Source organism: Pogoniulus pusillus, chromosome 1, assembly GCF_015220805.1.
Source record: "Pogoniulus pusillus isolate bPogPus1 chromosome 1, bPogPus1.pri, whole genome shotgun sequence".
NCBI lineage: Eukaryota > Metazoa > Chordata > Aves > Piciformes > Lybiidae > Pogoniulus > Pogoniulus pusillus.
The window spans coordinates 42,559,247-42,587,136 of NC_087264.1; the positions used below are offsets into that span (position 1 = coordinate 42,559,247).

At 44.7% G+C, this 27,890-nt stretch overlaps 1 protein-coding gene across 6 annotated transcripts in view; it reads right to left on the bottom strand.

Moving 5' to 3' along the window:
* Positions 1 to 17,174, bottom strand: part of SPTLC2 (serine palmitoyltransferase long chain base subunit 2) — an 84,782-nt gene extending 67,608 nt beyond the window's left edge. For 2 of the 6 annotated variants that reach the window (XM_064150599.1, XM_064150627.1), the window contains exons 1-2: positions 16,864 to 17,173; positions 9,031 to 9,225 (exon numbers count right to left, since the gene is read on the bottom strand). In XM_064150599.1, the coding sequence (XP_064006669.1) occupies positions 9,031 to 9,225; positions 16,864 to 16,989 (321 nt within the window). In that variant the 5' untranslated portion in view covers positions 16,990 to 17,173. Of the gene's footprint in view, positions 1 to 9,030; positions 9,226 to 14,429; positions 14,487 to 16,714; positions 16,735 to 16,863 lie in introns of those variants that run through there. The other 4 variants (XM_064150637.1, XM_064150646.1, XM_064150616.1 and 1 more) reach the window with 3 other exon arrangements.
* Between the last annotated feature and the right edge of the window lie 10,716 nt (positions 17,175 to 27,890).

The window sequence follows — 27,890 nt, forward strand, 5'->3', positions numbered from 1 at the left end:
CTGCCACTGCAGGCCTTTGTAAACAGTCTCACTCCAGCCTTCTTGTAGGTCCCCTTTAGGTACTGGAAGGCTGCTATTAGGTCTCCTCGGAGCCTCTCCTCCAGACTGAACAATCCCAGCTCCCTCAGCCTGTCTTCACAGCAGAGGTGCTTCAACCTCCTGACCATTTTCATGGCCCAGGTCTGTACCCACTCCATCTGCCAGATCTGATATCTAAATCTTCTCAACCTGTAAATCTACCATGCTCCCAAGAGTTCCTCAAAACTAGGTGCTGATCTGCATAACTCAAGCAGCGGTTCACGGAAACTAAAGGCTACCAACCACAACAATAATCCTAGCATGAGGCTACGCTTCAAGTTTGAAAGCCTCAATGAATTTTTATGTATAGGAGAGAGAGTGATGAAAGCAACAGAGAAACTTAATTTGGAGCTGCTAATGACACGATGAGGCCCCATTCTCAGACCAAAAATGGGACTTGAAACACCTTGGCTTTCCTTCCAGTTCTTGCAGAGCATTTGTGAAATGCATGGCCATATCATCTTTACAGGAGATGCACATTCAGCCTTCAGAGTTAAGCAGAGCAAGGGAACATGCAGCTGCTTTTTGGCACTCAAACAGTACACATTGCTCTACTGAATGCAGGAAGAGTTTGAGAATTCAGGTAACTGCCATATTTTTTTCAGTACATCAGGAATCCATTTGATGTAGCAGCATTTGCATTGTCCTAGAGGGCACTGAGAGAACTTTACACAATTTCTTTGTTCTGAATTCCAGCAAATAAGCCACATCACAGCACCTCTCTTCTGCACAGCTTATCAGCACTAACATCCCACAGGATTTCTCTGCATGAGTGTTTCCTGAATTCTAGCTTCCCTTCCAACATGATTCAGGAAAAGTAGGTGACTGTCTTGAACGGATAACACACAAGAATGTCACCCAAACTGTGACAGCAAAGACACTTGAGCAAAAAAGAACTTTTATTTTTTCCTAGCCTACTTTAAATGACCCAAGATAATGAGATTTCTTTATTACTATTCAATTACAAGAAAGTTTGATACTCAGTAGTGATAAGAATGCATAATTAATTTGCTGCTGCTGAAAACAATAAAAACTAAAAAAAAAGCCTTCTTAATAATCTGCAAAAGGAAAAAGTAGAATTTATGACAACAGCAGGAGCCAGCATAGCATTTCTTCCTGTTTTTCACAAGAGAAATGCCAACATGTTAAGGGATACTTCAATTTCTGGTGATACCATAAGCTAGACAGATTATCTGACTGAAATATGATGCCTGACATTTGTAGCACCAAACTCAAACGGGGAGTATTTATGCCAGCTTTTAATAACAATTCAAGTAAGTGGGCTCTAACAAGCTTCTACTTACAGTGCCTGACTGCAGGAAGAGTACTTTTTTCTTTACTCCCCTATATTAATGACTTAATGACCTTGTTCTTTCAGTTTGGAGTAGAAGAACCTCTAGGTTCACCCCTCTGCAGCCACCTACCAGCAGTTGTACATGAAAGCCAGAAAGTGAATACTTCCAAGCGGACAGTTGCATGTAAGCTCCCTTCTGATCTGCCTATGAATAATCAAAGAATCACAGACTGTATTTGTTTGGAAGTGACCTCGAATACTACCCAGGCCTTGACCCAGTACTGAAAGGTCAACACTGAACAATGTCCCTAACTGCCAGGTCCAACTGCTGGCTTGAACACCCCCAGGGATCGTGGGAATTGCTATAGACAACGTTTCTATCTAGACAGCACTGAGAGGGGACACTGATAAGGAGGCAAAGAGCAGCTTGTGAACAATGAATCAAGGCAGTATAAAGGCTTTGATGCTCCTCATTACCTAATACCTGCTCTAACACCTGGCCCCTTTTTATGGTTTTGGCCTTGTGAAGGAAGGCTAGCTGGCTTTTAGACTATGGAAGAAGACTGTTTATGTCAATTGTTATTACAGAACTGTCTGGTGTTTCTCTGCTACATGTTGTACCTGCCATGATAAACATATAGAAACCCTCAGATTATTACAACAAACATTCTCACTGGATCTAAAGTGAGAATTCCTCCCACAAAGGATGGTGACTCCGCCACTAACCTGGGCAGACCATTCCAGTGTTTGATAACCCTTTCAGTGAATAAATATTTCCCAAATTCCAGCCTAAACCTGCCTGGGCACAGCTTGTAACCATTTCCATTAGTCCTGCTGCTTGCCACTAAGGAGAGGCTGGCCCCCTCCTCACTCCAACCTCTCTTTCAAGTAGCTGTAGAGAGCAATAAGGTCTCCCCCCTTGGCCTCCTATTCTTTAGACGTGTCCAAAAGGCACAAAGATACTAAATGTCATCATTTTGATGATGGAAAACAAGCTGAACTTAGCCAGTGGCCACTGCTCCAGGGAGTTACAAGTATGGTCTTTCTCAGTAAAGACAAACAGCAGGAACAAGATTCCCATGAGCTAAGGTGTACAGTGGGACAATTACTTCTTTCATGTTTCTCTATTTAAGTATAGTTTTGAATTATTTCATGTGCCAGCTCTTCTCTAGAGACTCTTTATCAAGTGAGCTTAACAGGAGTAATAGCTCAGCTAATAGAAAACCTAATTCCCCTAGTAAGTCATTAGCTTGCTGAAGAAGCTAGACAGATCCATCCTTCTTTGATTTCAGTGTCTTGTACTGTTCTAGGCACAAAGTGGGTTTCAAGGCTGAATCACTAACCAACTGGTCATTTTGACAATGAAGTAAAACATCTAGGTATTGACAAATGCATTTGGGAACTTCCTTCATATACGAAGTCACATGGAGGGTTACTGTATTATTAAGTAGTGATATGCATGAGAGTACTTGGAGCAATGTAATAAGATCCTGATTCATGACACGAAATTGAAATAATTATCTAAAAGCATCTGAATCCACTGCCACATCATTCAAAGTGGGGTGGGAGAAGTGAGATCAAACAGAATCTCTGACACATCAGGAGATCAACACTTGAAGGACTTGTAGTTGTTAGGGTAATTATCATCTACTAACATCTTCTAAAGCATTTTCAACTCTCTGCTTAAGAAACTGGCTTTGCAGTAGTAATTCAAACACACTATGTGACCTAGGAAGCAATGGAGATTTAGGCAAGGTTCTTGGCTAGGAGCAGAGAATCACAGAACCAGAGAATGATATCGTTTGGAAGGGACCTCTGGAAATCATCTAGTCCAACTCTTCTGCTAGAATAGCATCACTCAGAGCAAGTTACACAGGACAGCATCCAGGAAGATTTTGAATGACTCCAGAGATGGAGACTCCACCACCTCTCTGGGCAGCCTATTCCAGTGCTCCACCACTCTCAACATAAATAAGTTCTTCTTCATGTTCCCAATATTTGTGCCCATTACCTCTTGTCCTGTCACTGGGCACCACTGAAAAAAGACTGTTTTTTCCCAGAGGTTTGAAATGAGCAGGTATGCCTGGGCTTAGAGTCCAATCTCACCTCAGATTGCTGATCAGATAGAGCCTGTTTTATTTTGAAACCCAGGCTGACAAAGCAGGAAGAGTAACGAGCTCGACTGGTGAGACAATCACCCACAACAGGTTGACACCACCAAGATATATAACACGAGTATGACCTTATAAGCCAACAGCAAAAACTGAATTTGAAGTAACTGTGAAGTGCTCTGAATCTAATGGATTGTGATAAGAAAAAAAAAAGGATGATTTAAAAGTCAACAAGAATTCAAGGAACCCCTCCCCAAGTAAACCATCCTCCTTTGAGTACAAGAGGTAGGAAGTGCTATTTTGGGAAAAACTGTAAGTAGATTGTCTGTTTCCTCAGTAATCCTAACCCCACCAAGAGGTTCTCAGGAGCCATGCATTTGAGAACATGAAATTGAGAAAGGGTAGGAGTCAATGTGCTTTTATAAACGGGTACTGCCTTTTGGAACTTAGAAGCCCACTTCTGGAGCTGGTATACAAGGCATGATGGTTTGCCTGGTTGGTTTAGGGGTTGGATTTTTTGTCTGTTTGCTTTCTCCCTAAATCTTTCTACAGTGTAGTATTTGAGATGGAGAGTAGAGATGATAGCAAAAAAAAACATTTCTTGTGGAAAGAAATTTGATTTTTTCACCCCAAAGGTTAAAAAACAATAAAACTAAAAACACTGGAGGAGGGAAGGGAGATAAAATGTATCAAAATCCATACAATTTCAGAAGTTTGGCACATGCAGCCACAGTGCTGTGCTGGAAGCAATCACTGTCACCTTTAGATGACCTTCAGAGTGTATTATTATTTTTTTCAGGTTCTCATCCTATTTCAGGTCTGACACTCTTTTTAGCTATAAGAAGCTCTAAGAACATCAGTCTGCGAAGGAACAGCTTCATTTAGAGGGAAAAATACACCAAGAGAGCTGATTCTTTGAGTAATCTTTAGACTAAGTACAGTCAAAAACAATTGCAAAGGTTATGCTCTTGCAAATGGAGGAAGCAGAAGCAGCATGTTCTTTCATCTGAATTAATTTGAACATGGGGCTAGGAAATCCTAAACAGCTCAATTCCTGTTGATTTAAGCCTAGAACATATTCCCTGTTAGTAAGGTGATGCCTGATGAAGAAACCCAAGTATCAGCAGCCTCCTAGAAGCCTGAAAGGCACAGCAATTTCAAGAAAGAGCAAAATGAGGGAAGAATAAAATTCTCCCTTGGGGTGAAGCACCTTGGTTTATGTACTTTGAGAATCTAAGATTTCATCATATTGTAGATTAATATTACATGTGAAGGTCACAATGACAGCTTTGTAACCATTAGCCTGGGGCACAAGGATATGCAAATGCAACCATTATGCTGCTGTTAAAGCCAAGTTTCCACAGCACTGCACCTAAGCTAACAAATGGTGCCATGAGCACCAGCCAGATTTATCTGCAATTCACATAAGGCATTCCCTGATAACACAAAAATTACTCTGAATGGAAATCAGGTAGACAACTGCAACAAATTTCAGCCTTCTAAAAGGAAGCCGAACAACTAGCTCCATCTCACAGCTAGTGAGTCAAGAGGAAAATGGAGCATTAAGTTTACATAGCCTTTATACAATTAGGAGGCCTCTGAAGAGCTATACAGATGCTAAGACAACAGTCTACTGCCCCTGAAACAATACTATAGCAGAATGCCTGTGAACAAGTCTCCTTCTCTGGGGATTTCCAAAACCCACCTGGATGCACTCCTGTGCAGACTACTCTATGTGATCCTGCTTTGGCAGGGGAGTTGGACTCAATGCAGGTCCCTTCCAACCTCTATTGTTCTGTGATTCTGTGAAACCTCTAGATGCTAGCATAACCTATCTGGGCAAGCTACTGAGTATGAAGAGGCATAAGAGAGTTAACAGATCTGTTTGCACAGCTGCTCCTACATACAAAAAATACAAGGCAATCAACAGGCAAATCAGACCTAAAGAATGGTAAAAGTAATTTTCATCCTGCCAATAAAATCCTATAAGCATTTTGCAGATTTAGCTACATTATATGACCAGACATTACATTAAACTGGGGATGCATAAACTGATGCCAGGGTAATTGAGAATTGTTAATCCCACCACTTGCCCACGCCTAATAATGCCTCAGAGAGGATGTGCTACGCAACACTGGTTTCCAGGAAAAGCCTAGCTAGATATATTTTAAACAAAGCCAAGACCCATCAGACTATTTCCTGGAAATTAGCACCAGTAACATCAGTCCATTTTCACCCTTTTGTGTTTCAACCATGAGTTTTCCTGGAATCATTAACTTCAATGCAAGGCTCTAATAAATTCCAAGAAACACACCCACTGTCAGAGACAGTTCCAATATAGATCTGTTGGAAAGTCTGCTCTTTCACCCAGTTTGGTCACTTTTGGTTTCTAGTTTTGATGCACAGAATAAGTCTACAATATTGAAGTGACAAAGTAAGGAAGAATTTGCTCTACTGAAATAAACTTCCCTCCAAAACACACAAAAACCAAAGGTGGCTTTTTTTTGTTCTTAGTTTCTAATACTACATTATGATCCTAGGTTTTTATTATGCTTTTAACTGTGATCACATTCTGAAACACACCACAGAAAAATCATACTTCAATTCACAGAACCATAGAACTGTTTCGGTTGGAAAAGACCTTTAAGATCATTGAGCCCAACTGCCAAGCTAACACCACCACAGCCATTAAACCACGTCCTGAAGCACCATGTTCACATGTTTCTTGAACAAGTTCAGGGATGGTGACTCCATCACCTCCCTGGAAGATCTATTCCAATGTCTGACCATGCTTTCAGTAAAGAAATTTTTCCTAATATCCAATCTAAACCATCCCTGGCAGAATTTTAGGCCGTTTCCTCTCGTTCTATCAGCTGATACTATGGAGAAAAACTTTCAGGATAAGTTTATTCAGACCCTTATGAAACATTTCCTCATGCTACATAATTTTGTTTTGCTCCCAAGGCAGGTTGTCACAAACTGTCCAGCTACTGTCTTTCTTTTGAGCTTTTCACCTAAGTAATTATGAATTATTTCAGAAAGCTAAACCTAACTCTAAGTAAGATCTTGAGATGACATAATCATCCAACCAGCTGCTGCCTTCCACACAGAGGTCACAAATCTACCAGAGTCTACCCCAGGCCTCCTCCAGTTAGTATCTATTTTAAAAAGAATGGGAGTTTTGAGCCTTTTCTGTGTGCTAGTATCTGTATTCTCTCACCCTAAGATGATTGGGATATCAGCCAGCAGAGTGAGAGAGATTCAAATATTTGAAAACCATGAGAAATTGTTTCCAAACAAATCACTGAGCTACTCACTCCCTCAGCACCAAAACAAAACCTGGCTCCCACACTAGATGTGCTGCAACATGCTCTCATCAATTCATTTGCAGGCAAACAAAGCTTAAAGCAGCAAAGTGTGAGGATAAGTACTGTATGTTCTAGACCTCACATGATCACTTTTCTATTTGTCCAATACCAAAACCAGCTATTCCAGCCAAAGCACTAGAAACGTGATTAGGGGAAGCCCACTAGGCTGAGATTTCTTCAATATCATTTTAAACAGGACTTCCTCTTTTTCCTTCTTATGCAATATTCACTGGCAGTTCTTACTAGGTCCATCCACAGACATCCCATATACAAAACAAATATAGAATACATGTATCTCTTTCTTGCAAGCCTTGACCAACATAAAAACTCAAAGGGTTTTAATTCACCTATCTGGGAGGTACACCTGTTAAGCAAATGTCTTTCAAGGATGCAATAGAACAAGGGGACACAGTCTTAAGTTGTGCTGGGGAAAGTATAGGCTGGATGTTAGGAGGAAGTTCTTCCCAGAGAGAGTGATTGGCATTGGAATGGGCTGCCCAGGGAGGTGGTGGAGGCACCGTCCCTGGAGGTGTTCAAGAAAAGCCTGGATGAGGCACTTGGTGCCATGGTCTACTTGACTGGCTAGGGCTGGGGGATAGGTTGGACTGGATGACCTTGGAGGTCTCTTCCAACTTGGTTGATTCTATGATTCAATATTGTATTAACCCAGAAAAAAGGACAAGGCTAAATTTCTTTCAGAACTAGGATAATTAGTTGCTAACAAACTCTGTACTTCAGTGCCCTGTGTGATGATCTTTACCAAGAGCCTGATATCAATAGCATATCCCCAAATTAGACCTCCTGCCTGAGGACCTCCATTTGTACCTTCTCATGTAAGAGTCATGGCTGCTCCCACAGAAAAGGACTACGGTAAGCAGTCTTGCACCTTGCATTTCAGTAACAGAACAAGCATTTACAACAGTTGTGCAACAGAACGTAACTACAGTATAGAGTAATTGCACCAACAATTCAGTTATCCCTTTCTAATCTTCAAGTACCACGAGTACAACCCAATAATTAAATCTTTATTTTTATGACTGGGTAGGTTTCTACAACTGTTTGGATGTTCCTCCCTGCATCAACTTCTAGCTTATACACAGAAAAGCACAAGGGTGTCACATTCTCAGGTAACATAAACCAAAGTAGCTTAAAGAACATTAATACACACTTTGGGTTTTGAGTTGAGATATAGCCAACAATCCTTATGCAGATATTGTAACTGTTAAAATGAATCAAAAATACTGACTTCCAGATTGCAGAATTCAGTTTTGGAAACAGTGTAAATCTAAACACCTACGCTCTAAACAAATATTAAATACCTATTACTCACCCAGCTCCTGTGAGAATGTTTCTATTCTGGAATTAAGCACCTTGTTATGAGTCAGCCTAACTTCACCTCACAATGTTCAAAGAAGCTCTTGTGAAGCAATTTAAAGTACTGGCTAATTTACTACATCTTACCTAATCTACCATAAAATGACATGCACTTGACTCAAAAAAAATCCTCCAAATAAGTTCTCCTATTTTTAATTCCCACCATTGATTATTTGTTTGCATTAGTGTGACATCCTTCCCACCACACTATTTTCTGCTAGCCAACTGCTTGTGTGGCTTCACAGCGAACGAGAAAACAGCAGCTGGAAAACAACTCTACTACCAAATGAGCTACCAAAAAATGGCTCCCCAAAGCAGTTGAGAAAAACAGAAGCCTGATCAGAAGAAGTAAGACAACTGACTCTACCTTTGGAGCAAAGCTCACTAGTATTCACACTGTGCTAAGAGAGCTCACAATAAGAGTCCTCAGGAAACAGCTTGTGAACTGCAATTTTAAACAGTTGCTTTCTTAACAGTAACCAATTCCTGTGGGAAATAAAAGCCTCAAAACATTTTACAATTATTTGAAATTAGGATTACCTATTCCAGACTAACTACTGAAGTAGGCAAGGCTTTTTGCCTGGTAACACATGCTTTTGTGAGTATGTCTTATTGTGAATTAATCCTTATTAATTGCTATCAGCGAGCCAAGAGTCAGGACCTCAGATTACTCACTCATTAACCCGCTACTGTTCTGGGCATTCAGTTTGTGCTCTGGTTCTCATCCACCAGGGTTTTGGGTTCTTTGCTTGAGTATAGCCTCAGCTGCATGATTTCCCACTGGCCATTATTTCCCAATGCTTACCTTTTGTTCTTCTCTTTCTGTTGCATTTTGACACTTCTCAATCTTCCACTGCCGCATGAAATCTCGCAGATACCCAAAGAGAGTGAGAACACCATAGCCTACGTAGGTCAGCACAGCAACCAGCATTGGTGTTTCTTCAAAAGCTTCATTGAAAGGCCTTTTGTATAATCCTCCATTGTGCACAATATGGTTCATCTACAGTAAAAATTAAGAGGCATTTATGAGATATTCATTAAAGAAATGACAGGTAGGCATTTTAACATAGTCCCTGTCCCTCTGACCAGCTATAAGGTCTTCATCTCCCTGCCCAGTTCAACATACTTTCAGCTAGGTTCAGCCATTATTAATAGCCAGTTTCCATATAAGAGGTTGCTAAACTGTTGATATAACCAGTCATGCTTGCTAACTTAATGCAGTTTAAGATCTCAAAATTCTTTTGCTTGTGACGCTAGAGAACATTGCTTACACCCAGGCCAACCCAGGCCTGCTTTCACCCTTCACCAAGAGCTAAGTAAGCATAAATAACAGAACACTGATGCTTCCCAGGCTCACTATAGGGAAAACCAAAATAGAACTGAAGACTTATTCATCTAAACAATGTATTCTCAGAATTATGAGAACTGGAAAACATCAGAGTAAGACTCAACTTTGGACCATGAATTACTGTAATAAAACAACCATAATCTATGTGTCTCCATAGCCATTGGCCTGAAGATGCTGATGGAAACACTGTTCTCATCCATGAGGTGGACATGATACCACAGACAAAAAAGTCATTGTATACACAGTCCCAACAGTACATGCACGTCAGCACGCAGAACAAAGCAAAGCTTTCTGCATAAAATCCACACTGAAAGCCATCTTGCTACTTGCATACCCTCTCCTGAAGATGAGAGATTGACTAGATGTGTAATACATGTGCATGTCCATCTGAAATATGATTCCTGTAATACACAGCATCACAAAATGTGAGGGGATGGAAGAGGCCTTGAAAGATCATCTAAGAGTTCAACTCCCCTGCCAGAGCAGGGCCACCTAGAGTAGGTCACACTGGAACATGTTCAGGTGGGTTTTGAATGTCTCCACAGAAGAAGACTCCATAACCTCTCTGGGCAGCCTGTTTCAGTGTTCTGCCACCTTCACAGTAAAGAAGTATTTATGTTCTTGACTACTACAGGAAAACTTCACAGCTACAAGGCAAGGGCCCTCTCAATGTGATAATATGGGGAAAAAACATCCTGGTTTTAACTAGACCACTTGTTCAGAGAACAAAGTTAAAGATCAAATCTCAAATGTCAATGTATGAAAACACAAAACCACTGCCAGTAGATGCAAACTGTTATCTGTATTCCTGAATGTTATAGAACAGCTATCATATAATATAATATGTGAAAAAAACACTCTCCAAGACATAAATCCTCTACCTGTAGCCAAGGACACAGGTCTTACTTCTTCCAGACACATTTGGTTTTGCTAGTACTCTAAGCCTCAGGAAAACTACAGCCTCTGAACAGATATAAGACTGGCAGACAGTTCTGTAACATTATAATATCCAAGTATGTTACGAAAGATGTTGCCAAATGTGCACAAGAGCAGCTAAAACAAGGAAACCAAGGTAATACCTTTCAGTAAATGCCTTTACTAATAACACCTCACTGAAGAGGGCTAAACCAAGCATGTATCTACGATGTTGCCCAAATTTCCCTGGATTGTACTCAAACTGCATGTTATAATCAGATATAAGAAGAAATGTATTCAAAAAATACATTCTAATGAAAGAAACATCAGTGCCTAGCAAAGAGGTTGATCCTAAATACATCAAAAATGGACAACAGTAAGTAATGAGTGGAGGTCAGCAGACAGAATAAACCCAGTTGTTTACCTATGACACTCATACTACTGTATGAGGAAGGAAGGCAGAGTTGTACTAATCTCTGTGTCAACTAGACAAATCAATGAAGACACACGTACTTGCTGGCCTCACCAGACACTGCATTATCTGGAAAGTGATACCTGATTATCTCAGGTGTTACAGAAAGTCTCCATTTGAAGTCTGGTTTTAATATCTTGAAAGTAATTTTTCAGAAACAAAGGTCTGCTCTTAAAACACAATAATGCTACAGCAATGCAGACATTGTATAGTACAGACCACAACAGCACCACCTTCCTTCTGCTACTCATTCCTGCTTCTTCCCTTTTGTCAACATGGACATCCCAAACAAAGTTTTAACCAGGGCAAATCCTCAACTTGTGCATCATAGTTGCAGAAACTTTAGAATTGGTGCAAGCATGGAAACGAAACAGCTAAGACATAGTAAGAACTTATCTTTTAGGAGCAGCACTTGCCCCAAATGCAAGAAACTAACTTGCAGTGCATTGAGTCCAGGTTTAATACTGAAGTTAATTTATTAAAACACAGTGTACAATGGTGGCTTAAACCAGAAAATGACCATGACAGGTGTAGGAACACTTGCATAACCACCTTGCAGTTTAGGTGACAGCAGTATGAAGCTTTAATGCAGGCCATAGGTTCATACACTGTTTTCCTCAGGAACAGTGCCAGCCAAAGGAATTTCCTCTGCCCCACTCACTCCCATTTGGAACCACCTGCATCTCTGGCTTGCACAACTAAGGCTAATCTGATTTTCAGCAGAGGATTCCTCCAACAATGAAACAATCCTGGTTGGAAATAAAATAGTTTGCAGAAGGTTATTTATTAGACCCTAATAATCATTACAGCACTGCTCCAACAACTCATTTGTAACATCTCAGCAAACAAGAACCATCAGCTTTTGGGGAGTGAAGAGGGGCAGCAGCACCAGGACAACTGAAAGACTGGGTAAGCCAATGCAGCAGAATAACACCCATGAAAGCTTTATCTCCTTTTCTCTATTACTACTGAGATTGCTTAACTGTAACTCTACAGTTCCAATTCATGCAACCATAGAATTTTATTGCATCCAGATCTGAGAAAGATTGTGTACCAAAGCTACAATTACTAGTGTCACGGCTTGATGGATTGAAGTTGAATTTTGTGTCCCTGCACTGACAGGCTATGCTGTGAACAGCAGTGATTCAGGAGCAAATACAATATACCTGCTACCTATGGCTGGCTACTAGAAGCTGACTGCTGGATAAGCACAGAAAACTGACAGTGACCATTTCACAAACTACCTAGCAGCTAATAAACAGAAGTCACATCAAAACTTTTAATGTCTTTCCCAAGTAACGTGAAGTTCATCTGGAGGAAGTGAAAGGCTACATCCTAAGGACATGGATCTAAGGTTATCCTACACCAAAAAAATAGCTACTGAAAAAAAAAAAAAAGAATTGAAAAATACCTCAACAAACCCAAACCTAGACACCAGAATCAGAATAAAATCATACTATTTTTTTGCCAGCTCCCTTGAGGTCCCCTTGATAGTAACAAACGCTAAAACTAAGCTATTGTGCATGATCAAACCCTATTATGTCATTGAGAAACACCCTTTGGGGAATACTTGGATTGATTCAGCGCACACTACAATCAGTTTGCTCTCCCAGTGTTCCTCTACCAGCATGCTTATACATCCTTAAGCTCCCTTATCAGCTGCTGTATAAGCTGAGAAGTTTCCATGTTGTGCCAGCTGAATGAAACATTAAAGAAACACTCTCAGTGCAATTCCACGGATTTTTTATGAAGTGTACAATGACTATAAATATGCTCCAGAATTGCCTATACAAGAGACATTTGTAGCCACGTTTTAGATATGAGGCTGTTTGTTTTCCCAAGAATGCCTTATGAATCCACACGAGCCTTCCAAAGAAGGCTTACGTGCTGCAAGCTCCAAGCTTGCTGCCAAAGAGCTGCAAGTGCAGTTCCAGACACCAAGAAAGTGCCTACAGCTTAGTGGTTAATTTCCATTCCTGAGGAGGAAAAACAAAGTAGAAAAAGGAAGGAGAGAAGATTAAGTCTTCCATGGCTTCACAAGTCATGTGAGCCAGTAAGCCATGACCTTTGAACTAGCATATACTTGTGTATCTAAATGGTGACTACAAGGAAAACCCAGGACTCACCTAAGCGTGTGGCTCAAAACCCTCAGATGTTCACCTACATCTGTCTTTCCCATACCATCCAAGACTGTGTGCACACAGAAGAGCACCACTTTAGTGAGAAACTCTACTGCAAGAGAAAAATCAGAGTGCACCACACAGCTCATGCCTGTGTTGGGCCAAGTTCTTGGGGAAAACAATCATATAACCCAGCATTCTAAGTTATTTAGCAGCAGCAGCAGACAGCTACAGCTAGAAAGGAGTGCACTGCTCTAAGCCTCTAAGCAGAACACATCAGTATTATGCATTCCAGCATCTTCTGCTTCTTGGGGGCCCTCCACTGGATTCAGAAATTCACGTGGCTATTATCAGCAGCTTTCTGGGGAGCTCAGTACTGGACATGGTGCTCAAGCTGCAGCCTCACAAATGCTGAGTGAGGGGCAAGGATTGTTTTTTCATGAATATGTTCATGAGATTTAGTTCTTAGGGATCAGTTTGTTCTTTTTCGCAAAAATAGGTGCACTTTAATTTTACAGAGAGGTGAAAGAAAGCCCACACAATTCTGTACTAAAATTCCTTTTTATACTAGTGGGCAGGGCAGCTATTTAACATCTTTATCTTATCCTAACCATATGAACAGGGGCTCATTCACACCACTGCTACCACTAGCTCACTGCAACAAGAAAAAACTCGCCGTTTTTCTTGCTCTCATCTGAAGTATGTTCTCCCTAAGAGGTTACACCAACCCAAACTCCAGCAAAAGCATCTATAAAATCAAGATTATTCCCCTGCCTCCTGAAGCATCTCATGAGATGAGCCTACAAGCACTATGATTATCCTCTCAAAAAAAACCCAAACCCAAACCCAAATCACAGGACCGCATAAGCTGGTGGTTTTAGCATCTATATGCCAAAGCTTTCAGAAAAATAGTATCTGTGCTGTCCGTTTTAATAGCTGTAAGAATTCAAGACTTGCAACAATTTTAAAGGCATGCAAATCCCCCAGTCTTCCCACTCCCTTCAGCCAAGCTACTCCTTGTCTTCCTGAGGAAGCAGTATGAGATCTTGTTTATAAAAGCATGAATGCAATAAGATATCTGGAGATTGCTAGAGTCCCTCTCTGTGCAGGCACTTGTAAGGAAACACTGAAATGTGTGTCATAAGGATAGCAGCCTTGAATCTATACTTTTTGGTTAGAGTTAACAGAAGTACAACAAAACCAAACCAACCGTAAGACCCCCGAATTTACTCAGCTAACCACGACAGAGATGCCATAAATATGAGCAGACTCTTTTTTTTCACATCAACAAAGTGGGGAAAGCTTTCCTGCACAATCAAGCTGTATAGGAGGGCACAGAGATGCATTACCTCGCCTCTAAGCTCGCTTCTCATGACCTCCAGGCTTCCCTTCCTCATCCTCCTCTTATCAATAAATTCTTTTTATCTAGATGTTGTCTTGTCTCTTCTCTCAGGACTCTGTCATAAGGTTTTTTAGCAAAAGCACCTTTTTTCCCCGCCTCATTCTTATTTTTCACTCTATTTCTTTTAAACTAAGTTTGCACATGTAAGCAGCCTCCTTTCTGGTACTTGATTATTTTGCACTGCACAGACTCTTCACTCGATGTATTGTATATGGCATGTTATGTAACATACATAGACAGACAAATATATTCAACGCACACTGAGCATTAATCTTTCCCTTCTCCTGTGTAAAAACTCAACAACCAAAATTCAAAAGCCAGCAGGCCACTCAAGTAGCTTCCATCACTCGTGTCACTTGAGAAAGCTCTTCGTGTACCCCTGAACAGTGACTTCTCCCACTGAAGTCCTAACATTTAGCCCCTTATTTTGAAAAGCAGCAATCTGGCCCATAGAAAATCATAGAGAAAAGAAGGCAAGATTCTTAATTATACATTTCTGCTTGACTAGCTATGAAAAATGTAAAACTTTCTTATGTTCTTCTTACATTTTTTGATATTGTCACTACACTTGGACTTTTTGCTTTCTCAAGACCACTTCTGCCATGAGCCTCCCTCCCCTTTAGAAACAGTTCTTCAAGCACCTGAGACAACCAAGAAATACCAGAGTGTAGTATCACACGTAAGCTATTAACTGAACAGAATGTCTCACCAAGCACCAAGGTTTTCAAGCTTCCTCAGTTTGACACTGATAGTTCACCCATTGGCATACTGCACCGCTCAGGTTTTTCAGATACACAGCTGAACAAAGTCCCTGGGAAAAAAAGCTTCCGTACCTTACTCCTCTGTTCAGAAGAACATAACAGAATTCAGGCCTTCTTTAAAAAGCACCGAGGGGAAAAAAAGAACAACAAACCCCACACTCACAGAACAGTCATAGCCACCACACTTGGCTTCAGCGCAAATATTTACACCTATGATTTTAAAGGTGCCAGAGCCCCCTACACCAATATAAGCTGACAGTGCTGCCAAATGAAGGTGTGGTGGTCTTCACTCCTATTTCTTCACTCCCAGTACTGTGCTGTCACCTTTTAAGTGGCAGGGCAAAACTATTAGCATCCACCCAGTGAAAGAAGTACAGTAACTGGTGTCCTGGGTTAAAGTTCAGCCAGGGGAAAAAAAAAATGAAAGAGAGAAAGAGAGAAAGAGAGAAAGAGAGAAAGAGAGAAAGAGAGAAAGAGAGAAAGAGAGAAAGAGAGAAAGAGAGAAAGAGAGAAAGAGAGAAAGAGAGAAAGAGAGAAAGAGAGAAAGAGAGAAAGAGAGAAAGAGAGAAAGAGAGAAAGAGAGAAAGAGAGAAAGAGAGAAAGAGAGAAAGAGAGAAAGAGAGAAAGAGAGAAAGAGAGAAAGAGAGAAAGAGAGAAAGAGAGAAAGAGAGAAAGAGAGAAAGAGAGAAAGAGAGAAAGAGAGAAAGAGAGAAAGAGAGAAAGAGAGAAAGAGAGAAAGAGAGAAAGAGAGAAAGAGAGAAAGAGAGAAAGAGAGAAAGAGAGAAAGAGAGAAAAGCTTAGTTTTATCCTGCATCAGTTCTCAATCTGGTTCACTTAGTGACTACACAGGAAAAACAGAAGGAACAGCAGTGGAAAGAAAGCATGGAATAACAGGAGAGATGACAGTGGAGCGTAGGCTTTCCCACGCAGCTTGAGGTGCCCAAGGAAACGACCTATTCTGTAGTGTTGGGATTGCCGTCACAGGAACTACGAAGTCCCTTACACTCTAACGCAAGTGTTCAGCTTCTTTCAGGAAAACTAGAAGCCTGAAAACACAGATACACATTTGCATCACAGGGTGTTCATACAGCTAAAGGGGAAGTTCTGCATCAACCTTTAACGCTGCTGCATAAGGCTCCACAACCCCCCAGTTTTGTGCACTACACCTCTAACAACGAAACAGTGAAGCACAGTGCTAATAGACGGCATTTCTTCTCAAGTACAAATCCATTCTGTGAGAGGGTTCAATTTAAAGCCCCGACGATGACAGAAGTCTTGCAGTAAAGGTATAGCAATGACTTGTTCCACCTAAAGTTATCAGCCTAGCAAACAATCATCGGCCCGGCGCAGCCCCCCGAAACAGGCCCGTGACCAAGGCGCTGCTCTCCCGGATCCTCAGACGAGGGCCAGGAGGCACAAACCCGAACCCCACTGGCCAGCGAAGTTTCGCCCAACTCCCCAGCAGCCACACCTCGCTGGCTTCCTGGAGCCCGCCTCCCGCCGCAGCCGCGCTGTGAGGGGAGGCTACAAACTCCTCCACCTTCCCAGCAGACCCCCCCCCCCCCCCCGCCCGGTACCGGCCCCGCCCAGGAGGTGGCGGAGGGCGCCCGCCGCGCACACCTGAGTCCCGGGCGCCGACAGCCCGCGCACGTAGCCATTGCGGAGCGCTCCGTGGGCAGTGCCGCTGCAGCCGTTGGCGCGAGGCTGGGCACCCGGCGCCGCCGCGGCTCGCTCAGATCCTTCCATCCCACCGGCGCCGCTCGCCTGCGCCCGCTCCGCCGCCTCCGCCCGGCCGCACCGCACCGGAAGCGCGGCCCGTGGCTCCCTCCAATCGCCGGCGGAGACGTCACACGCGGGGACGGGCTCCGCGGGGACGCACCGGAGCGCGTGCGAGACTGGCGGCCGGGCTCGGTGAGGGGGAATGGCGTCGGGGGGACGGAGCCCAATGACAGCCCTACATTGCCATCAGGTGGGAGGGAAGCGGGCTGAAGGAAGGGCTCTGTCCAATCGCAAAGCAGAAAGGTCGGAGGCAGCTGGAGCTGGAAGGTGAAAGTTGTCCAATCTCTTGGCGGAGACAGAACCGGGAACGAAGGAGGAAGATGAGCTAACCAATCATAGCGCCAAACGGAGGGAGGGGCACGGCGGACGGCGGCGTCCGTCCAGTAGCAGGAAGGAGGAGCAGGGCGGTAGCGGAGACGGCAGCCAATGGGGGGTGCTAGAGCGGGCTCACGGCACGGGTGTTGAGGTGGCAGCGGCGGCGGTGAGCGAGGCTCCTCTAAGGAAATACGGCAGGTCCGGTCCGGTCCGGGTGGCTTCTCGGTCGGCTGGCTGGGCTGGCTGCGCGGCGCAGCTGTGAGCGCACCGCCTGGGCTACGGCTGTGTCCATACAGGAGGGGCTCGGGGGAGCTGGATGTGTGAGGCTGCCCTGAAGGGACCTGGTGGGTCTGTAAACGCTTTCGCTGGCGCCAAGGCGGCACCGCCGCTTAATGCGCGGGCTGCTGCCGCCTCCGTTATGCGCTGCAGCCCCTTCCTCGGAGCACGCTAGTCCTCGGGGAGAGGGACCGGGTGTGACGAGGCAGCCGGGGAGCCGCTCGCCTGCTCTCGGGGCTCTGAATCCAGAGAGCTGCTAGAGTGAGGTTCCTCCGGGACTCTGAGCATAGCCTCCGGGCACGCAGGCCTTAGTCTGGGTCTTGATGGCCGATGTGAAAGCTAAAGTCACCCATCGCAAGTCTGACAGGAGGTCTGCTGAATGAAACTCTGCATGGCTTTTTACGAGGTCAGACTTAATTACTGTAATGCCCTTTCCAGCCTGGAATCGACCTGGGAAAGGCGAATCTTGGCTAAAGTCCAGCTGTGTGCTGAAGGGCCTGAAAGGAAACTCTGTAGACAAGCTCCAGGCAGAGCTTAGGTCAATAGGATTTAAGTTTGGCCTTAAACGTAGGTGTATGCCTGGCTGCCTTCCTGAGTTGCTACTCTCTTAACTCTGCCTGCGGCCGTGTTTAAAAATCACACTGTTTGGCTTCAGATTTGAGTATTTTCTGAGCGTTTGAAAGTATTTACTTTATTCAGAGCCCAGGTAAACTAAACACTGTGTTTAGCTCAGGGGTAGGTGTTACAAACTTCGTTTGGGTTACCAAACATCGCCAGGAGGACGCCAGAGGAAAGGTGATGTGCAAACCACAAGGTGTCTGTGTGCAGTTATAAATCTGTCTGCGTTTTGGTGAGGGAGTGGGAAGAGGAAGGCATCCAGGGGTTTCCATGTTCTGGGAGTGCTAATTTGTAGAGAGGAAACAGCCTAACGTGTTTAATCGCATAGTGAAGAAATGTAAGAGGATGACCTTTGATTTCTCCAGTGTAATTGAGAGGGAAGGGCTGTGGTGTTCCCTAGAGTACAACTGGGGGTACTGATTGATACTCGCCTGAACATGAGCCAGCAGTGTGCCCAGGTGGCCAAGAGAGCCAGTGGCATCCTGGCCTGCATCAGGAATGGTGTGGTCAGCAGGAGCAGGGAGGTCATTCTGCCCCTGTACTCTGCACTGGTTAGACCACACCTTGAGTATTGTGTTCAGTTCGGGGCCCCCCAGTTTAAAAGGGACACTGAGATGCTTGAGCGTGTCCAGAGAAGGGCGACGAGGCTGGTGAGAGGCCTCGAGCACAAGCCCTATGAGGAGAGGCTGAGGGAGCTGGGGTTGGTTAGCCTGGAGAAGAGGAGGCTCAGGGGTGACCTTATTGCTGTCTACAACTACCTGAGGGGTGGTTGTGGCCAGGAGGAGGTTGCTCTCTTCTCTCAGGTGGCCAGCGCCAGAACGAGAGGACACAGCCTCAGGCTGCGCCAGGGGAGATTTAGGCTGGAGGTGAGGAGAAAGTTCTTCACTGAGAGAGTCATTGGCCACTGGAATGGGCTGCCCGGGGAGGTGGTGGAGTCGCCGTCCCTGGGGCTGTTCAAGGCAAGGTTGGACGTGGCACTTGGTGCCATGGTCTAGCCTTGAGAATTGTGGTAAAGGGTTGGACTTGATGATCTGTGAGGTCTTTTCCAACCCTGATGATACTGTGATAACATTACAATAGTCAGAACAAATCTCAGTTAACTGGAAAGTTAATGGGTTTAACTAGATGAATTTGAAAAGATGGTCTCATCCTTTTTGATTTGCTACTACTGATAGTTAAATTTTCAGTATTGTAGTCACATCTTGAAGTCTCTGGTTTTGTTGCATATTCAGTATGAACACAGAGTTCTTGACAAAAATACATTGGCTTCTGTGAAAGACAGTAATTTTCTTTCCCTCAGGAAGATCTGGGAGAGCTTCATGGCTTGGTTGCAGCCTATCTCTGGGCATCAGTTTGCATCCAATGTGCCTCATTTCCGGATCATTTTCAGACAAGGGGGCTTTTGGCAATGAGGGGACAAAACAGGCCATGGAGTAACGCACAGGCTGGGCGTGAGACTTAGTTCCTATTTTTGCTGTCTGTGGCCACTCCCTTATCTCGAGTGCCACAAAAGCAGGTAAGAACTTGTCTAAGAAGCATTATTCTTTCACCTAGTTTCGGTATGCAGTGAGAGCTGTCAGCTAAGATAGGATGGGTTAAGTCCCCTCTCGTGTTGCAGGATGGGAGCATGAGGGAGACTGGTGTTGCTTGGAAAGACCTGGTGATCGAAGCAGCAGACACCAGTGTTCAGCATTTGGATGTTTGTGCAAGTGGACTTGGCTCAGTGCAGGTGCAGTTAGGAGTGCTGGTGGGAAGAAGTATAAGGACCCCTCCTGCTGCTGAGCTTTTTCTGCATAAGGAGGAGAGGGCTTCTGCAGAGTTTATTATGAGGAAATAATCAAATACTACAATGAAAAAAGAAAATGACAGAGGTGTACTAGAGGGCACAACCTGTTCATTTTTTTTTGGTAGAGTTTTTCCTTCCCCTATTGCCAATGTTTCTTAGACAAGTCTTTACCTGCTTTAGTGACAGTCGAGATAGGGAAGTAGCCATAGGCACCAAAAATAGGAACTAAGTTTCATGCCCAGTCTGTGTGTGTTATCCCATAGCCTGTTTCCTCCCTTCACTGCAAAAAAACCCTCTTGTCCAAACATTACCCAGAAATGAGGCATATTGGATGCAAACTGCTGCCCAGAAATAGGTTGCAACCAGGCCATGAAGCTCTCCCAAGTCTTCCTGAGGGAAGGAAAATTTGTCTTTCACAGAAGCCAATGTATTTCCCCCTCCTATTGCCACAGTTGGCTATGGGTGTTCTCGTCTTCTCTCCCTTTGAGCAGAGCAGATTGAATTGTACTGACTAGCTTGTGCTGTGGGGTGCAGATGGTCCACCAGTCTACACTCACAGAACATGTATGGAGCACCACCCTCTGCTCCCAGCCCACCTGTGTATGGGGGAGTTTTATCTGCTAATGCCTTGGTTCTAGAGAGGATAAGCTGCCTCACCTGCCAGGCACTGGATCTCACTGTTGTGTTACCTGTTCAAATAGAGCCTAAACCCCTTCCATATGTAGGCACCTGCAGACTGGTTGCTTCATCTGTCCTTAAACCCTTACAATGCAATGTTGTCAGTTTTGGTTTAGGAAACTCAAGAGAAAAAAAGACATTAAGGAATCCACTAGTGAACTCATGCAGGACCAGGCAGCCTCACCTATGGGACGTCACCTGGCAACCATGTTACCCTCAGTGTGTAACCAGCAAAACCTGGTGTTTGAGAGCCAGCTGGCCCCTTTTGGCACAGGGCTGGGGACAGGAAGAACCTGAGGCTACAGCAACAAGAGTCCAAGATATATGTGTAGATAAGTCGTAGCATGGGAGTACCATCTCAGGGCACTGCTGCTGCCTGCAGAACACGTCCTGCAGAGCTCCTGGAGTCACAGCTGCAGGTAGCTCTGATGCAGCACTGATGGTGTGCTGCAGCTTGTGGACTGGACTATACAGTTGCAAACAGAGGAGCCAAACAACCTTAAAACAGTGAATTCCAGTTCAGAGTTTCTTCTTTGGTCTCAAGGCTGCTGTTCCTGTGAGCTGCAAAGCAAACAGTCTTAGTCAACTGAAAGAAGCAAAGGCCTGTATCAAAAGATCTAATGAGGCAAAAGGAAGAGTGGACAGGTCAGACGGGCAGGGATTGCTGTGCAGCAAGCTTATATCAACAGGGAACTTACATCACTGACATGAGTCAATGGGTACTGTTTCTAACCATCTGTCAGTTTGGGGATCACAGAGTGGAGCTGTGAAGTTTGGGGACAAGAGAAGGGTGAGTTCAAGAAGGACCAACTAGATACCCACCAGAATGGAAGTGTAGCGGGAAGAAATCTGTTTTAATATCCTGTGGTGAGTTAGGAACTGCTCCCCCCCCGACTACTGAGATTTTCCAGACTAGCTCAGACGCCTTGGAAGTAAGATGAAGCTATATTTACAGCAAAGCAGAGTTTATAAGCATATATATACAATGTATTTACAATTATATACAGATAGGAAATACAGAAATCCAAACTCCCTCCCAAAGAAAAATGCTCTGAAGAGGCTCAAGGCTACCCTCTCTTTCTCTCTCTACTTTCCCAGACAGACAATCAGCAAAGCTTATGTTGTTATGTGTTAGCTGAGATTAGTGGAGAGATATTAGGGCAGAATGAAGAAGTGAAAGGAAGCAGCTTCCCAGACCACAGTGGGACAAATTGTTTACTTTTTGGCTTTTTGTCCCTCTCAGCAAACCAATGAATAACACAGACTTCGTGATTATTTTCTTTTTGCAACAAATTATCTAATTTCTCTCATTAAAATATTCTAATTAGCTTCAAACCATCACACAGGGCTGCACTGTTGAGAGATAACCAGGACTTGTCACTGAGATATGACTGAGGGGAAGTATCTCAAGAAAGGAGAGAGCTGGTAACTGAGAAAACATTGAGTATATGAACGATGCCAGCTACTTGGAGAGTCCTGATGGAAGGTTTCAAGACATGTGTAGTCAAAAATAAACCTAAGCCTTTGTCTTTTATATTTGCAACACAGAATAAGCAACGGCTCAGCCATTGCATGCAAGGCAGTTAATAGCAGGCAAGCTGTTCTGAGAGCCTACAGTTTTCAGGTACCTTTAATCTTCAGTTTTCAGGTGCAGGTTGAAGTAAGCAGAAATGAGTGCTAAAGACATAATTGAACAGTGCAGTGCTGTGAAGTTATTGCCTCTGTTCCCTGTATTTCTTTTGCAATTACTGCAACCTAGCACTGAAATTGTATGGACTGTGCTGGGAAAAGAGCTTAAGGAAGCAGTGAGCCTTGGGTGCTGAAAGGCAGAAGCTCATGGCTCTCAATGAAATCAGATGGTATCTCATAATGGACTCAGAGGGTGGCTCAGGAGAATTTGTCAAGTCCCTAGCTGAAATTCATGCAAAGCTGGAGAGGTGTTGGTGTAGCTCATAAGAGGGACTTGCACTTGGGAAGTTGCCTAGCTTGGTGTAGGAAAGAACACTGTCCTCAGCGTATCTTGATAAGTGAAGCATGAATGCCCACAGCAGATGGCTTCCTTCTGATAGAGACAAGGGGGGACAGTTACGGTTTTCTAAGCAATAGAGTTGGTTTAAATTCAGCTCAGCTGAGAGTTGTGTTTCTCCATCAGAGGAGACCCTCCCTGTTCTTAATGTTTTCTGCTGTGAATTCTACAGTTCCAGGCTCATCACAGCTTCTGTTTTACTGTCTCAGAGAATAATACTATTCTGGAAATAACCTCTTAAACTGTACAATGCATAGCAGAAACTCTCCTCCAGTCTTGGAGGAGATAATGCTTTGTGCATCTAAACAGGCTTTTATCCCCTAGCTTCAGGGCTCTCTAGTGCATTCGTTACTTGTCTCCTCCATCTCAGACTGAGGATTTGGCCTTCCACAGTTGACATGAATTGGCTCCTGCTTAGTGACTCACTAATTTGTCTCCCTGTCTTTAGCACTGAAGTCCTGTGGCTGTAACCTCTGACTGGTCTCTGCTTTTCTGCCACCAATGTTGGGTTATGTTGAGCCAGTGAGTTCAGTTTGTTTGTGCCTTGCTTTTTCAGTCCATAAAATTCGAGTAGTGAGACCATTACCCTTTCTCTCCCCTCCCCATCCAGGATGAAGTGAAAGGCTGCATCTGTGCCGTGTAAACAAAGCCCTAATTTACATGTAAATGCGTGTGATATCGCTGTAACAGCAGAGTTGTAGCAGCAAACCCCTCCTTGTGTGCAGGCAGCTTATGTCAGCAGAATGGGATGGTTTTTTTTTAGCAGAACTTTTCTAAGCACTATCAGCTGTATCAGCAAAACCGATGAATACCGATATAACTGCATCCTCATTAGGACCCAGAGCTCTGTGATATTTAGATTGCAAACTTCTTTTTAGATGCTTAAATACTTTTGAGGATGTGGGCCTATGACTTTTGGCACTAATGGTTGCAGAGCGCTCAGAGAAGCTCTGGTAAAGGGCACTGAGCTCAGCAAAGCACAAACAGACTGCTGTGGCTTGCTTCGAAAAGGGTTACAACTGCTGCTGCTGCTTCTGACAACATGACTGGCACTGCTGGAGACTGAACAGATTGCTTTTTGTTCACCTGGTCTTGTGTGAAGAACAGAAGTAGAAACGGTGTTCCCTAGAAAACATATCTTTGATAGCGTGGTGGTTTGGGAGTTGCCCACCCCTCCACTCTTAAGAAATCACTTGGACTAGACTCAGCTGTCTGGGAGTTAAGGAATGAAGCTTTCTATTCACAGCTTAGCACAACGTACAAGCAGGTATTTACAATATATTACAAATATTTACAGCTATATATACAAGTTAAAGGTAATACAGATACACAGCACCCCTCCCAGAAATCAGAGTCCCCAGGAGGGACTCCCAAACACCCTTCCACCTTCTTTCCACCCCTCTATCTTATCCCAGAGTTTGCCTTACATGCAAGGTGAGTTTGGAGGATTGGCAAGGAGGGGTAGAAGCAGAATTAGTTGGATTACACAGCAAAAGCCTAGGGGGAAAAACAGACATCAACTCTGACAGAGACTCTCACTACTCACAATGTGCTCAGCATCACCCAGACAGGGTAGCAAGGCCCTGTGCTTGCCCCCAAGTACAGGGGAGAAATGCCTGTGCTCGGCAACTCTAAGAGGCAGCTACAGGAAATGTCAGTGTTCTCAGGAGGAGCGTATCTCTGGGGAAGATGCTGCAGGCCTGAGTGGCTGCTGTATCGGCCATGGCCATAAGAGGGAAGCGTGTGCTCAGGCATTAAGCGTCTCTCCGCCGGCTGGAGCAACCCCACCTGGGCTGCTTGTGGGCACTTTAAACAGCACGACCACTACCTGAGTCCCACTTACTGAGCAGGGCTAAACGCAGGGCCTGTGTCCCCAGAGGCACCTAAGCTTAGCCACAGCCAGGCATGCAGGTAGTGATAATGAGGACAGGGAGAGAGAGGAGCAGGGAATTGCATTGTGCAGATGCCTGCCGATTCCTCAAGATGGAGAGGGATGAGATGTGTAAGCCTGACTAGTCTGGGAGAACTGGGGATGCCTTGTCAAGAGATGCTGGGCAGCCAGGTGGGAAAATCTCATTTCAGTAGTACGCTCACACAGTTACTTGCCATCTGGCCTGGTCAAGAGCATGTCTCTGCCCACCCTAGTAATACTGCCTAGGCTCAAACCACACCAGCAGCTTCTGGAAGAGCTGAGGGAACCTGTTGTGACACAGTAGCTTGGGAGAAGTCCCCAGGGTATTTCTGGTGGTATAGATGGGAGCTGCATGTTGTCTTTTAAGTAAGTTTTCAGATGACACTAAACTCTGTGGGATCATTGATCTGCTTGAAGGTAGGAAGGCTCTGCGGAGGAATATGGCTGCATTGATGAACTGAGGTCAATTATGTGAGGTTTAACAAGGCCAACTGCTGGGTCTTGCACTTGGGTCACAACAAACCCATGCAGTGCTACAGGCTTGGGGCAGAGTGGCTGGAAATCTGCCTGGCAGAAAAAGGACCTGGTGGAGCTGGTTGACAGACAACTGGATATGAATCAGTAGTGTGTGCAGGTGGCCAAAGATGACAAACAGCATCCTGGCCTGTATAGCAGGAATAGGACAGTGATCATCCCCTTGTACTTGGCACCCATGAGGCTGCAGATTGAATACTGCATTGAGCTTGGGGTCCCTCACTGCATGACAGATGTTAGGTTGCTGAACTGTGTCCAGAGAAGTGCAACAAAGCTGGCCAAAGGTCTAGAGAACAAGTTTTAGGAGAAGTGGCTGAGGGAACCAAGGCTGTGTTTAGTCTGTAGGAGGCTGAGGGGAGACGTACCTGAAAGGAGGTTGTAGTGAGGTGGGTGTTGATCTCTTCTCCCAGGTGGATAGGATGAAAGGAAATGGCCTCGAAATGTGCCAGGGGAGATTTATAGTAGATATTAAGAAAAAAATATTTACAGAAAGAGTGATCAGACATTGGAATAGGCTGTCCAGGGAGGTGGTGGAGTCACTGTCCCTGAAGGTTCGAAAAACTTGTAGACGTGGCACTTTGGGACGTGATTTAGTGGGCATGGTGGTGTTGGGTTGACAGTTGGACTTGGTGATCTTGGAGGTCTTTTCCAACATTAATGACTCTGTGTTTCTATAGGAGATACTCCCTGGCTGTGGTGTAGCAGAGGAGTTAACTCAGTTCATGACTTCTTTCTACCATTCTCCTGCTATACTATAACATCAGGCACTGCTGTTCTGGAGTACCATTTCCCTGCTATCATCAGGGAATCAAGCCCTCCTGCAGGGACCCACAGAGTGCTTTGAGGAGAAGGGGAATTGAGATTGATTTCCTATAGTTACATGCCAAGAATTGTGAGCAGCAGGGTCTGGTCAGGAGCACTGTATGACCTGACGACCACCTTTCCATGAGTTGACAGTGCAGAGAGGCACAGTCATGTAGATCTGTTCCTAGGAGACCTTTATTGTTTTGTTTTCCCAGAGGAATAAAACCAAGGGAAAACTAATGAGACAAAGGGGGGGACACAGTCTCAAGTTGTGCCAGGGTAGGTATAGGCTGGATATTAGGAAGAAGTTCTTCCCAGAGAGAGTGATTTCCCATTGGAATGGGCTGCCCAGGGAGGTGGTAGAGGCACCGTCCCTGGGGGTCTTCAAGAAAAGACTGGATGAGGCACTTAGTGCCATGGTCTAGTTGATTGGTTAGGGCTGGGTGATAGGTTGGACTAGATGATTCTAAAGCTGCATTTGTTCCTTGTTCATACCACAGCATGATGACAAAGTGTGTTCAGGAATAAACTGGGTAAGAGCTGTGGATATGTCTTGTGGCAAGGCTGGTGGGAAAGGGTAATCCTGATGGCTGTTCATAGAATCATAGAATCAACCAGGTTGGAAGAGACCTCCAAGATCATCCAGTCCAACCTATCACCCAGCCCTAACCAGTCAACTAGACCATGGCACTAAGTGCCTCATCCAGTCTTTTCTTGAAGACCCCCAGGGACGGTGCCTCCACCACCTCCCTGGGCAGCCCATTCCAATGCCAATCACTCTCTCTGTGAAGAACTTCTTCCTAACATCCAGCCTATACCTACCCTGGCACAACTTGAGACTATGTCCCCTTGTTCTATTGCTGGTTGCCTGGGAGAGGAGGCCACCCCCCACCTGGCTACAATGCCCCTTCAGGTAGTTGTAGACAGTAATAAGATCACCCCTGAGCCTCCTCTTCTCCAGGCTAAACAGGCCCAGCTCCCTCAACCTCTCCTCATAGGATTTGTGCTCCAGGCCCCTCACCAGCTTTGTTGAAGTACTCATTTTGATCTTGTGCTTCTGAAGCATCTTAGGCCTGTGCAGCAGAGGGACCTGGAGCAGAGACCTTAAGCCTGGCTGGTTCTCAAGAGGCAGAGGTGACAGGAGCAGGAGAGAGCTGAGGGAACGTGTGTTGCTCAGCACATACATGCTGGGTATCACGTGTGGGCAGGAGTGCTGCAGGGCAGGGGATGCAGTGTGTGTTTGTGTGTGCGCTGTGGCAGAGGGTTGCTCTGTGTGGGTACACGGGCAGAGTGCTGCCTGTGCTGTGTGCAGGGCAGATGTGCTGAGAATGCCTGCATGAAATAACAACACAAGAGGCTACTTTGCAGTTAAATGAGGCGAAGAATTACCATGGTGACTGCACTTTGCCTACCAGATGCCAGGCTCCTGGGCAGTAGTGTTTGTGTGTTATTCTAAAAACCTCAAACTCACTCTCCTTCTTTTGAGACTGGGTGAGAAGCATGCTGCCCCTTCTCCAGACTGGGAGAAGGGTAGACAGTCAGATACAGGAGTGTTTTATGCACACTCCATCTTTCAGTGGAAGGGGGCCACTTTCTGGGTACCTCCTGCACTGGTGGCTGCTGCAGTGCAAAGATAGAAGGGCTGTGTTTTGAATTACTGTGGTTCATTATGGTCTTTAACACTGTTTGTCCACACCATGCCCTCAAGAGCAGGTTCCCAGTTCCTAGGCTGTGCAGAGAGCTGGCAGAGGACCTTGCACCCATGCTGCAAGAGAGATGCTCCAAGGAGCATCACAGGGAGCAACTTCAACCCTAGCACCACTCAGAGCTTGGAGCTCACCAGCAATAGGTGCTGCAAGACTCCAGAGACAGAAGGCAAATGTACGCCAGAACATAAAGCTTCCTGGTACCTAGCATGT